Raw genomic sequence first — 13725 nt, 5'->3', positions numbered from 1 at the left:
TGTACAATTTAGATGATGTAATCACTTTTTCTTCAGAAAGCGAAAGCGTTGGTTGCGGTTTTCTCTGACAAGGTGTTATGTGTCATTCCATTATGGATTGCAAATTTTTTGTACGGCATTGTGGATTTCAGTATAATTATAAATTAAAAAATAAACAACTAAATTAGATGTGATATTTGTGGCTGTGAAGGTTATGTTGTCAACAAGGTGCTACTCCTTTGTTATCTGGTGTCTCTTTATGGTGTCTATGTTCTTATCTGTGAAGGTTATGATGTCAACAAGGTGCTACTCCTTTGTTATCTGGTGTCTCTTTATGGTGTATGTGTTCTTATCTGTGAAGGTTATGTTATCAACAAGGTACTACTCCTTTGTTATCTGGTGTCTCTTTATGGTGTCTGTGTTCTTATCTGTGAAGGTTATGTTGTCAACAAGGTGCTACTCCTTTGTTATCTGGTGTCTCTTTATGGTGTCTGTGTTCTTATCTGTGAAGGTTATGTTGTCAACAAGGTGCTACTCCTTTGTTATCTGGTGTCTCTTTATGGTGGGGGTGGAGCTGCCCATGTTTTTATCTCCTGAGAGATGGACACATTCATAAGGCCTGGAATGTTAGGACCTCTGAAGTTTGTGTTGTTGTTGAGAGAGTTTGGATTCTGTTTACTGACACTGTTCTTTACTACGTCCACGTCTTGTGAATCTGATTTACATTCTACTTCTTTTATTTAATTCATTCTTTTGATTTGTGAGATTGTGGAACTTTTCTTTATCCCATATAAGTCTATTCCTCCCTTGTGGGTGGAGGGTGGAGATTATTTAGTTTCTGGTTTAGACTGGGAGATTTACTGTTTTATTACGTGACAGGATAGATAGACCTTGTATCTTCGTCGTATGTTTGTTTGCCTTTGTTTTCTGGCTCCTGTTGGAAGTATATTTTTGTTTGGCTGCTGACATGTTGATGTCATAAGATGAAGTTGTTGGCATGTCTACAGGACATTTTCTCTCCCCTTAGTTCCTGATAGGTCCTTTATTTCTAAGCATCTGGCAACTTGGAAGGGAATATATCCATCTCTTCAATTCTTTTGACATCTATTTTTCACCTCTGCAATCAATTGTATACTGATAATTTGGTTTGGCATGTCATATCTGAAAGTGTTATGTGACCCACTTAACCTCGTTTTATAGTGATCTTCTTGATTCATTAAGATCTTTTGACTTCCCCACTTCTAACCAACTTCCATTTTACATATTTTGATCTTTACAAGTGAGGTATATTCTACGTTATATACAGCACATTTCTTTTTGCTGCCCTTTCATTGATACATTGGGGGACTTTTTATAAACTGATATTCAGACTTCTGTCACTGGTTTTGTCTCACAGTCTTTACGTTCTTGGGCAGCTTTATTCTGGTTGTTTTAACAACATTATAAGGAGTACTTCCTTACATCTTGGTTTCACTGGATCCCACTTTTTTGTGAATGTTGCCCAGAAGGGGAGTGCTTATTTTACTCCAGTTCCACATTACCAACCAATTTGATTATTCTTATTACTAGTTGCAACAGGCTCTGTGGAAATGAGGTGTTCCTTGACACTATCTAGGTGCTTACCAGATAGTGTTAATATATTATCATGGATGATCATGAGTAGGGCTAAAGAGGATTTTTCCTCTTCCTACATATGATTGGATTGAATAAATCAGGTTGCTTTTTAAAAAAATTAGGGGTAACTTAGTTCACTTATTGCACTCTTTCCAGAACACTGTTCCTCAGGGGTTCCTTGATGTGCATTACCCCTAAACTCTAGTAATGGAGGTAAGAGTTCTTACCACACCCAGTTTCCAGTCACTGGGAATGGGGACAGAGGTGTTTCTTCTAGACTGTTAGAGCATGTTCTTCAACTATTTGAGAAGAGGGTGAAGTTGGGGGCAGCTCTTCTACTCAGGTCTCTGGATGTTCTTCCCAGATGTTAGTAGGAGTGTTACCAGCCTCCTTCAGAACCTTCTCAAAATCCAAGTTCAGATTTGATACTATTCTATCTGGTTATGGTGCACATGATTATTGTCATCTTTGTATATTGTTCATAGAAGGATGTCCACTATCTCTTAATAATGTGAAGTGGTCCGATCCGAGGTTCTTGTTTAACCCTATCATTACAGGCTCGGTATAATATACACAAGTTTGTTTACACATCTGTATGCATTAAGTATTTGTACTGTAAGTTTTGATACAGCATGTGTATTGTCACAAAATCTGTTCGACGTTTAGTAAAGGTTACAAGTATTTTGTGTACAAAAAATCAGATATTTCCAGTGAAATATTTGTGAAAATAGAGTCTGTTTTGTTTCTTGTCTGAGTACAAAGTGATTTCATGTTATTAAAAACTATTGTTTTGTTTCTTGTCTGAGTACAAAGTTATTCCATGTTATTAAAAACTATTGTTTTGTTTCTTGTCTGAGTACAAAGTGATTCCATGTTATTAAAAACTATTGTTTTGTTTCTTGTCTGAGTACAAAGTGATTCCATGTTATTAAAAACTATTCTTCCTCCCAAAAATCTCAAATGTTATTTTCATAATCTCTAAAACCTCCTAAATATATTCCAGATATTTGTTTTCAGTACGACTTTATATTTTTATAAGCTTCTATACTGTAAGTAAATGGGGTTTGTCACTTAACCAACCTCTTAACTATAACAAAAAAATTAGGAAATAAATATAAATTATGCTTTTTTATGCTAAAATAAGTACATGTTATAACATGAAAACACAAATGTTTAGTCTAAGTAGCTTAAATCTTATAACATTATGTATATTTATTACATTAATCTTCTAGTCATGCCTAGCTAACAATACATAACTTGCATTGATGTGGTGCATGTGGACATATATATATCCAGTAATAAGAAACTGACCATTGGTCTCCTCTGTCTTGGCTGTGTTTTATTGGACTAATACACAATCACATTTCAATTATTATACATGATATATAGATAATTACTATGTAGAAATAAAGTACACTATATAACAAAAGTTTAACTTTACTCATTTTCCAAAACATTCCAAGTAGATTCAGTACTGAAAAGCTGATAGAGAATTTTCTTGAACTTACAAGAACTTTCTAGAATGTTGTAGAACTTACCAGGGTTTTTAAGAGCCTTTTAGAATTTTCTAGAACTTTCCATAGTAATATATATATACAGGGGCTCACCATTTACCACTTCAGTTTAGTTCTAGCTGCCTAAGTGAACACATAGACCTATCTGGTTTTATAAGAGATAGCATCAAGTACCTGCAAGCACTCTCCAGATGCATTCTGTATGTATGTGACCAATTTATCAAGACAAGAGCAAAAAAGTACTCTGTGACAACATCTGCTAAAATGTGTGAAGCCAACAAGACATATTTCAGCATGTCTGTCTGGGATCAAGGTAAGCACCTCATTTTACCTGTGAGCACTGCCAAAAATCTCTAGAAGGTAAGACGGACAATTTTTTCTTGCTTGAATTGTATGATTTGATATTATACAAATTTAGACCTTTTAAAATTTAAATATCTTTCTCTCACCTCAAACAGGAATAAAACAGCATTAAGACCTTGCTAGAAGTCTTGAAGTATGATGAGTATGGCTGGGAGGTTATTGAAAAATTCAAAATGTCGACATTCCTGATGGGTTTTTAAAGAGGTTTTACCAAGTTTCTCTGTTATCTTTGCCTTTGAGACAGCAGGAGCACTACAGCACACTACAACAGGAAATACTGATCACAACTGACCAAGTTCTCTGTGGGGGAGGCACAATGTCAAGTGTGAGCCACTGGTAGACCTCCGGAAGACACCATTGCACATAAAATTGGGTCTTATGAAACAATTTGTCACAACTCTTGATAAGGAGTCTGTAATCTTCGAGACTTCTTCCCTAAGCTGTCTGAGCCAAAGGTCAAAGCTGGTGTCTTTGTTGGACCACAAATAAAGAAGATCATGGAGTGCACAGAATTCCCCAAGAAGCTCAATAGGAAGGAAACAAAAGCTTGGGCAGCTTTTTCACAGTGGTTCGGGGTTTCTTGAGCAATCACAAGTTTAAAAATTATGTGGAACTGATTGAGGCTCTGGTGAAGTACTACAGCAAAATGGACTGCAGGATGTCCCTGAAAGTCCATATCCTTGATGCTTATCTTGATAAATTCAAGGAGAACATGGGAGCATACTCAGAGGAGCAAGGTGAGTGCTTCCACCAAGATATACTGGACTTTGAATGCTGCTACCAAGAAGCATATAACAAAAACATGATGGAAGACTATATTCAGGGACTGATACATGAAAGTGATTTACATTTCTGTTGCATTTTTGATTCAGTACACAAGCCATATCTCAGCAGAATAGAAAGATATGCTGTTTTTCTTTATATTCTAGCTCATCGGTATTAGTCAGTTGAGTTCTCAATTTGTATGAAAGTACAAACTTAGCATTTTGGCATCACAAACATCTAATTTTAAACAGTGTTGCATTCACCATATCACATGACTCACTAAAATCTATATGTGGATGTGTTCTTTCTCGTTTCCTTTTAGATTGAGAAATTAACTCCTATATATCATTATAATTTGAATTATAATCTACAATTTAATTCCAAACTTACTGACATAAAGTTATAGGATAGTATTTCAATAAAATTTTGAATGCAAGTCAACAAAGGCGATGATGTGGCCTTTTACCTGAGACCCGTCACAAAAGGGTTAATCACTGGTTACATGTTCTTCCCCTAATTTCAGGGGCAAGTGGAATATTCCTTGTCCGCTTGGTTATAGAGTGACGTTGGGTGTTCGTAATTCCAAACACATGAGGTCCTTTGGTTAAGTACGTCATGCATGATTTTATCCTTCCAAACCTGGGGTGTTGTCTTTTGGACTTCTTCCTGTGGACAAGAAAGTCTGTCCACCGCTGTTTTGCTTACTTTCTCGTTGTAATTCTGGTGGTGCAAAATGCATCACTCTGTGACTACAGGTTTGGGTCCAATCAAAAGTGTTTATATAATGCTGTGGTCCAAAAGCCTTAGCCACCAATATGGGATACAAGTGTTGTGACACTTTAATTCCAATCCCAAATTGTGGAACCTCAGTTATCTGGTTGGAGCTGACCTCAATTGAATGAGTACCTTTGATATGGGAACTAAGTTGCAGGTGAATAGCATGCCTGTTTTGGATGTAGTGTGGTTAACCTTCTTTTCTCTTGTAACACTCTTGTTCTGTAGCCTGCACCAGTTCTCAATATGTGATTCTAGCTATAGTATCAGCAGATGGTATATTTGATGTTAATTGAAAATGTACTTCTCATAATAATTACCTCTGCTGAAACTCTCCTGTCTTACATCTCCACTAAAAGTCGGGTGTTTATATATAGTACCAGAATAGAGGGTGTGTTAACAATGTTGGAGAAATTTGTAAATTAGATTTATTATGAGGCATTCAAGTGGGGTATAAAAGACTGGAGCAAGTAAGATCAAATCTTAGGTAGGTGAAGTCAATGTTGAAGAATGGTTATATTGTCAGTGGAGGTATTATTGAGTTTTCAGTTTAGGAAAATATTAACTTTTGTATTATATTACATACTTAGAACTCCAGTCAGAACATTACTGTGTACTTAGGATCACAGTAATATGATGTGTGTTTTACACTATTTCACAGATAGAACTCCACAGTCAATATGGGACAGAACACTATTGTCCCCTCAGCACTGTCAGGGTATTTGGAAAGTCTATGGTCGAAGAGTATGAAGAAATGGAGACGGCAGGTGAACACAGTCTTCCAGTATCATCCGATGATGATGACCGTCTAGGTAAGCAACGTGATGTAAGGTATCTAAGGAAATATGTAAATGTAATATTTACTTGTGTGAATAACAGGTTTACATCTGTGTACCTGACATTATGTTAGGCCTATTACATTTGTAAACACTACATTCAGAATTTACTCTTTTAGATATTTTTTGAGAATTAGACATGTGCATGATATTAGTATGTCATCAAATTTTAACCTTACATAATTTGTTATATCCACTGCTGATAGTGCATTTTGCTCAATCCAGAGCTCTTCAAGGTCCTTAAGAACATAGTGAAGTAATCAGATCTTTGACCTTTCTTAAAGAAGTAACCAAATCTTTGACCTTTCTTAAAGAAGTAACCAAATCTTTGACTTTTCTCAAAGAAGTAACCAAATCTTTGACTTTTCTCAAAGAAGTAACCAAATCTTTGGCCTTTCTTAAAGAAGTAACCTGATCTTTGACCTTTCTTAAAGAAGTAACAGAACTGGTTAATATATTTTATGTTCACTTTTTAAATGATACATTTGTCGTAATACATACTTAGTTTCATGAAAGGTTTAGATTGTAACATACTAGTTTGTCTAAAGTAATGTGATTGATGAATGTAACTCTACCTGTTATCCAATTCTACTCTTCTCTGGAAAGTTCAAGAATCTGTGTTTTTGTTATAAATAATTGTTTGAAATCTTAGAATGGTATTTTTCATAGTAATAATTGAAAGTTGGTATAATTATTTTAACAGGCATGCCAGGTTCAGAAGAATCTCCAGCCAGTATTAACCTGTTTGGTAGTGCAAGAGATGCAGTGATTAACATTGTTAGGAAAGCAGCTAGTGTTTTGTCTGGAAAAGGTTTGCTGTTTAGTCTTATGTGACAGTTTCTATAACTCTTAAGAAAACTGACATAAGTAAATAATAACCTCATATGGGTTAGGTGAGTGTTCTTAGAAAGCCTCGTGTTATGTAGAGGTGGATTACACAGTTAGTTCTCATATATTTAATACCTATATAATAAGATTTAGTATGTGTTTGTAATGTAACTTCTCCTAGACAACTAGTTACAACAACAACTTCTATTTGATGCCAAACAAACTGTCTCAGCCTTAAGGTTTGCACCAAGGTAAAGGTTTTCACCCAATCCCTTAGGAAACCCACGTTTTAACAAAAACATTTTTACAGGAATATCCAGAAAGTGAACCCATTTGTTTACATTAGCACATGTAAATAAGTTTATATTATGTTTGTATTATGATCATTAAACTGTAAGGTGCAAAATAGTAAGTGAACCATTCAGTTTATATTGTAACAATCTTATGAATGTAGGTGATAGGACCACAAGGTTGCTGGTGCATTAGCAGGACTGTATATCTTGTTTCTAAATCAATGGATGATTTAGGTTAAACAGTGGTTTAATCTTTCAACTAAAAACTTGTTAACTTACTTCATGTGTAGAAAAAAAAACCCTTTATCACTTGATCATATAAATACTTTTAATTTAAGAAACAAAACTGAACTTATAAATAAACCTAAATGAAATTTATAATTTACTCTATCAAGATGTATCACTACATATGCACTTAAATTAACATATGATTAGATAACTAAATTAAAATAAGGATTTGTTTTATTCAAGAAACGACCTTTACTACTATTAAAACAGTTCTGTATTAGAAAATGTGGGATGAGTTACTTCCTGTTGTGAAATGACAATTTGAAATGTTTATCCACTAAAACTAGAATAATAATTTAAACAGAAAGAAATAAACTAAAGAATAGGAGTTACTTTAACCAAAATAACTGTTGACTTCTTCCTCAGTCAAAACTGTAGCTTTATCCATTTTAATTATAGGATGGTTCATGTATCAGAACTAGTCACTTTATCCATTATAATTATAAGATGGTTCTTATATCAGAACTGGTGGCTTTATCCATTTTAATTATAGGATGGTTCATGTATCAGAATTGGTCACTTTATCCATTATAATTATAAGATGGTTCTTATATCAGAACTGGTGGCTTTATCCATTTTAATTATAGGATGGTTCCTGTATCAGAACTGGTGACTATATCCATGGTAACTTCAAAATGGTTTTCACATTTTTTTACAGTATTTATCATTTTATAGCACTTCTAATGTAAAGTAAAATTTGATGATGTTTTCCAAAGATGCTACACTTTCTAGATGCACTTAACACAGAAACTCTTTTGCTACTTTCAGAGGAACAGGAAGAAGAAGTGATGATGACCACTGAAACCCCTGCAGAAGATTTTAGGTGGTAAAATGATTTCTTATTAAAGATTGTTAAAATTATCTATTTAATTGCCAAGTAATTGAATATGTGAGATCGAGAATTTGTACAATTATTGGTTAACTGTGTTTTATTTGGGTTTTTAACATTCTCAAGTATTTCAGATCAGTTAGCTTCTTCTTTTTTTTTTGAGAAATTTATAAGTTTTTGTGGTTGAGTCCATGTGAAAATTCTACAAAGAGAAATATAAAGCCTACCTAATAATGTTTGACATAACATCACAAGTTTTTTGAATTCTTTGATGAAGGAACCAAGAATTATATATTCAAATATAAAGTTTATAGTTTTGATACCAATTTTTTCACATTGTGCTTTGATATATTTGATTCATAAAATATTTTATAATTGATTGATTGATAGTTGTGAGAATATAACGTTTTTACTTGGGTCATTCAGAGTACCGTAATGTGTGATGTGTATCGGGTGGTGGCAGCTAATACTTAAGAAATGATAAAAACAAGGAAATTATATTGATTATAAATTTGGAACTAACATAATAGTTATACAGTGTAGGATTGCACTGTTTGAAAGTGATAAGTAATTCCCTTGTTGTTCATTGTTAAATTCTGCCTTGTTATTGGATAGTTGACATCTAGTGGCCCAGTGATAAGTCTGATGGCTTACAATGCTAGCCAGTTGTGCTTAATAACAACTGAAGAAGCAAAGTGCTTTAAATCTATATGGCTATAACATATGTAAAGATCATGATTTTGGATGAGCTATTTGAATTGGATAATTGGCTGTAAACCCAACATGTTCCATGGTTTTGGATTGGCTATATAAGTATCTTCCTTCACACAGTTTTTGTTTTTTAATTGGTTAATTTGCTGTATGCCCAACATGTTTCATGGGTTTGGATTGGTTATATAAGTATCTTCCTTCACACAGTATTTGTTTTTTAATTGGTTAATTTGCTGTATGCCCAACATGTTTCATGTTTTTTACCCTTATAACATGTTAAAAGTTTTAGGTAGTTTACTCACGAATCGTTATTAATTCTTATAACACAAGTATATTCTTGCATCTTTCCTGTAGACCTGACATTGAACATAAGCCAGTGGTAGACTTCTCAAACCATAGTGTCAAAACTGTCAACTTGAGTGCTACTGAGTTTGAGGAAGAGACTAAAGGTTTGATTTCTCACCTGTTTGTTTGTGGTCTTTGTGACCTACATTTGACACTTACTTCAGATGTATCCAGCCAAATCTGTCGGTTTCTCCAAGTTGTGTTAGGACCTCAGGCACTGGATCAGCTATGTAGGCTCTCCAGTGTCCATTTAGGGCAGTTTCTTGAATATAAAGATAAATGTGAGGAAGAATTTACCAGCAAGTTGGAAGGAGTCTCTGTGACAACCACATCTATGACTCTTGTGTCATTTCCTTCCAAATCAGCCTCAACATCAGATTCTTTTGGTATGGCAAAAAGTTTGTTTCAGGAACTGCCTACACACTATACAAGTAAAGTTTCTTCATCTGTACAGCCTGTGGAATCTCCTATTGTAAGTCATATCTTAAAACAAGAAGATGTTACCAATATTCAGGAAAACATCCAACCAACCAAGACAATCCCAGAAAGTCAGGCACTCACTGAGAAAACAGAGAGTCAAGAAAGTGGTGGAGAAGTGAGCATGCCTGATAGAGATTCAGAAGGAAATAGTACATCTTACAGTGATGAGACGGAGAAGAGTACAGTTAGTTTTAATATTGAGAATATTGCTGAAGAGACAGTGTCTCCAGCCAGTGATAGAAAGATGGAAGAGAAGGAAATACCTTTAGTAGAGCAAGCCTCCGCTAACGATACCCATTCTACTAGAAATGAAGATGCTCTTTCAGACCAGGACAAGGATCTTAATAAAGAAGGAGTCATTGTTGGAGATAAAAGAATCCCTGATACACACATCCATGAGACTAGACCAAATGGTAATGGTCATAAATATGACCCTGTTATGTTAGTAGGTGTTCCAACACAGGCTGGACAGAAAGAATCAGTCTTCATGAGATTAAGTAACCGTATTAAAGCTCTGGAATTAAACATGTCCTTAAGCAGTCGTTATCTTGAAGAACTCAGTCAACGTTATCGTCGCCACATGGAAGAGATGCAGAAAGCATTTGATCGAACTGTTGGAGCATTAAACGATACAGCAGCTGATGCAGCTAATAGGGTAGGTACCACAGTGGTGTCAATGTTAATGGTGATTATGAAAATAAATAAGGTACCAGCTAATAGGGTAGGTACCACAGTGCTGTCAATGTTAATGGTGATTATGAAAATAAATAAGGTACCAGCTAATAGGGTAGGTACCACAGTGCTGTCAATGTTAATGGTGATTATGAAAATAAATAAGGTACCAGCTAATAGGGTAGGTACCACAGTGGTGTCAATGTTAATGGTGATTATGAAAATAAATAAGGTACCAGCTAATAGGGTAGGTACCACAGTGGTGTCAATGTTAATGGTGATTATGAAAATAAATAAGGTACCAGCTAATAGGGTAGGTACCACAGTGCTGTCAATGTTAATGGTGATTATGAAAATAAATAAGGTACCAGCTAATAGGGTAGGTACCACAGTGCTGTCAATGTTAATGGTGATTATGAAAATAAATAAGGTACCAGCTAATAGGGTAGGCACCACAGTGCTCTCAATGCTAATGGTGATTATGAAAATAAATAAGATACCAGATAATAGGGTAGGAAAAATGCTGCTGTAAATGTTAATGTTTATAATAACAAAAATAAGATAAATTGGTCACTGGACAAAACCAAGAAAATGACAGGGTAATAAGAAGTAAACTATTTTGCTCTTAAGCAAACTAACCAAAAACTAAGTGTTCATTAATAGTTGAAAGTACAAATAGGTTTGACAGTTAATCCAAAAGTAAGAGTTCGCTAATAGTTGAAGTACTAACAGGTTTGACAGCTAATCTAAAACTAAGTGTTCACTAATAGTTGAAGTACTAATAGGTTTGACAGCTAATCCAAAACTAAGTGTTCACTAATAGTTGAAAGTACAAATAGGTTTGACAGCTAATCTAAAAGTAAGAGTTCGCTAATAGTTGAAGTACTAACAGGTTTGACAGCTAATCCAAAACTAAGTGTTCACTAATAGTTGAAGTACTAATAGGTTCAACAGCTAATCCAAAACTAAGTGTTCACTAATAGTTGAAGTACTGACAGGTTTGACAGCTAATCCAAAAGTAAGTGTTCACTAATAGTTAAAGTACTAATAGGTTTAACAGCTAATCCAAAACTAAAAGTTCACTAATAGTTGAAGTACTAACAGGTTTGACAGCTAATCCAAAACTAAGTGTTCACTAATAGTTGAAGTACTAACAGGTTTGAGAGTTAATCCAAAACTAAGTGTTTGCTAATAGTTGAAGTACTGACAGGTTTGAGAGCTAATCCAAAACTAAGTGTTTGCTAATAGTTGAAGTACTAACAGGTTTGACAGCTAATCCAAAACTAAGAGTTCACTAATGGTTGAAGTACTAACAGGTTCATCAGCTAATTCAAAACTAAGAGTTCACTAATAGTTGAAGTACTAACAGATTTGAGAGCTAATCCAAAACTAAGAGTTCACTAATAGTTGAAGTACTAACAGGTTTGAGAGCTAATCCAAAACTAAGAGTTCACTAATAGTTGAAGTACTAACAGGTTTGAGAGCTAATCCAAAACTAAGTGTTCACTAATAGTTGAAGTACTAACAGGTTTGACAGCTAATCCGAAACTAAGTGTTCACTAATAGTTGAAGTACTAACAGGTTTGACAGCTAATCCGAAACTAAGTGTTCACTAATAGTTGAAGTACTAACAGGTTTGAGAGCTACTGCAAAACTAAAAGTTCACTAATAGTTGAAGTACTAACAGGTTTGACAGCTAATCCAAAACTAAGAGTTCACTAATAGTTGAAGTACTATCAGGTTTGACAGCTAATCCAAAACTAAGTGTTCACTAATAGTTGAAGTACTAACAGGTTCGACAGCAAATCTGAAAGTAAGAGTTCAGTAATAGTTGAAGTACTAACAGGTTTGACAGCTAATCCAAAACTAAGTGTTCACTAATAGTTGAATTACTAACAGGTTTGAGAGCTAATCCAAGACTAAGTGTTCACTAATGGTTGAAGTACTAACAGGTTTGACAGCTAATCCAAAACTAAGTGTTCACTAATAGTTGAAGTACTAACAGGTTTGACAGCTAATCCAAAACTAAGTGTTCACTAATAGTTGAAGTACTAACAGGTTCGACAGCTAATCCAAAACTAAGAGTTCACTAATAGTTGAAGTACTAACAGGTTTGACAGCTAATCCAAAACTAAGTGTTCACCAATAGTTGAAGTACTAACAGGTTTGACAGCTAATCTAAAACTAAGTGTTCACTAATAGTTGAAGAACTAACAGGTTCGACAGCTAATCCGAAAGTAAGAGTTCAGTAATAGTTGAAGTACTAACAGGTTTGACAGCTAATCCAAAACTAAGTGTTACTAATAGTTGAAGTACTAACAGGTTTGACAGCTAATCCAAAACTAAGTGTTCACTAATAGTTGAAGTACTAACAGGTTTGACAGCTAACCCAAAACTAAGAGTTCACTAATAGTTGAAGTACTATCAGGTTTGACAGCTAATCCAAAACTAAGTGTTCACTAATAGTTGAAGTACTAACAGGTTTGACAGCTAATCCAAAACTAAGAGTTCACTAATAGTTGAAGTACTAACAGGTTTGACAGCTAATCCGAAAGTAAGAGTTCAGTAATAGTTGAAGTACTAACAGGTTTGACAGCTAATCCAAAACTAAGTGTTCACCAATAGTTGAAGTACTAACAGGTTTGACAGCTAATCCAAAACTAAGTGTTCACTAATAGTTGAAGTACTAACAGGTTTGACAGCTAATCCAAAACTAAGAGTTCACTAATAGTTGAAGTACTAACAGGTTTGACAGCTAATCCAAAAAGAGTTCAGTAATAGTTGAAGTACTCAGGTTTGACAGCTAATAGTTGAAGTACTAACAGGTTTGACAGCTAATCCAAAACTAAGTGTTCACTAATAGTTGAAGTACTAATAGGTTCAACAGGTAATTCTGTAAGAAATAAACTGTGTTAAAGTAGTTTGAAGGTATAAAGTAGTGATAATAAATATGTAAATGCACAAACAATAGATATACAACATTCATAACCAACAAGTAATGATAGTTAGATAGTACATTTACTAATAATACAAAATATTACCAAAGATAACATGAAAAAGACTAAATAATATTTTTTATTCATTTTAAACAGAATAGTACCTTTATTTAGATGACTCCATACAATTGTGGAATATTGTTCATGTGGTTTATACTACATCCTACAATTTAATCAAATTTTTGGTCACTTTCTGACATTCTCCGTTTGTGTGTAGCCTATTCATTTTTAAGAATGTTTATATTTGCAACTCAAGCCCTAGTTATGAATGTTTCATTGACCCCTGTGCTGTGAAGATAGTGTCATCACACTTGATGTATATCTAGGTAAGTCTGAGGGCTTATAGTGATAAAAGTAAGTTTTGATAATCATGGTGGAAACAGCACATATAACACATTGCACTTAACAACAGAACCTGCCCATTGTTTTTCTGAGAAA

The 13725-nt window shown here is 34.3% G+C and overlaps 2 protein-coding genes across 4 annotated transcripts in view; one reads left to right on the top strand and one right to left on the bottom strand.

The window, feature by feature from the left end:
• Positions 1-13725, top strand: part of LOC143228665 (SUN domain-containing ossification factor-like) — a 44663-nt gene that overhangs the window by 24283 nt on the left and 6655 nt on the right. For all 3 annotated transcript variants that reach the window (XM_076459909.1, XM_076459908.1, XM_076459910.1), the window contains exons 9-12: positions 5671-5821; positions 6549-6656; positions 8023-8077; positions 9149-10274. In XM_076459909.1, coding sequence (XP_076316024.1) covers positions 5671-5821; positions 6549-6656; positions 8023-8077; positions 9149-10274 — 1440 coding nt within the window. The remainder of the gene's footprint in view (positions 1-5670; positions 5822-6548; positions 6657-8022; positions 8078-9148; positions 10275-13725) is intronic.
• Positions 5713-13725, bottom strand: part of LOC143228668 (breast cancer anti-estrogen resistance protein 3 homolog) — a 156323-nt gene continuing 148310 nt past the window's right edge. The window contains exon 8 of the transcript XR_013015402.1: positions 5713-5844. The gene's annotated coding sequence lies outside the window, so the exon portion shown is untranslated. The remainder of the gene's footprint in view (positions 5845-13725) is intronic.

Source organism: Tachypleus tridentatus, chromosome 10, assembly GCF_004210375.1.
Source record: "Tachypleus tridentatus isolate NWPU-2018 chromosome 10, ASM421037v1, whole genome shotgun sequence".
In the NCBI taxonomy this organism is placed as follows: Eukaryota; Metazoa; Arthropoda; class Merostomata; order Xiphosura; family Limulidae; genus Tachypleus; species Tachypleus tridentatus.
This window is presented reverse-complemented; position numbering and strand designations above follow the sequence as displayed.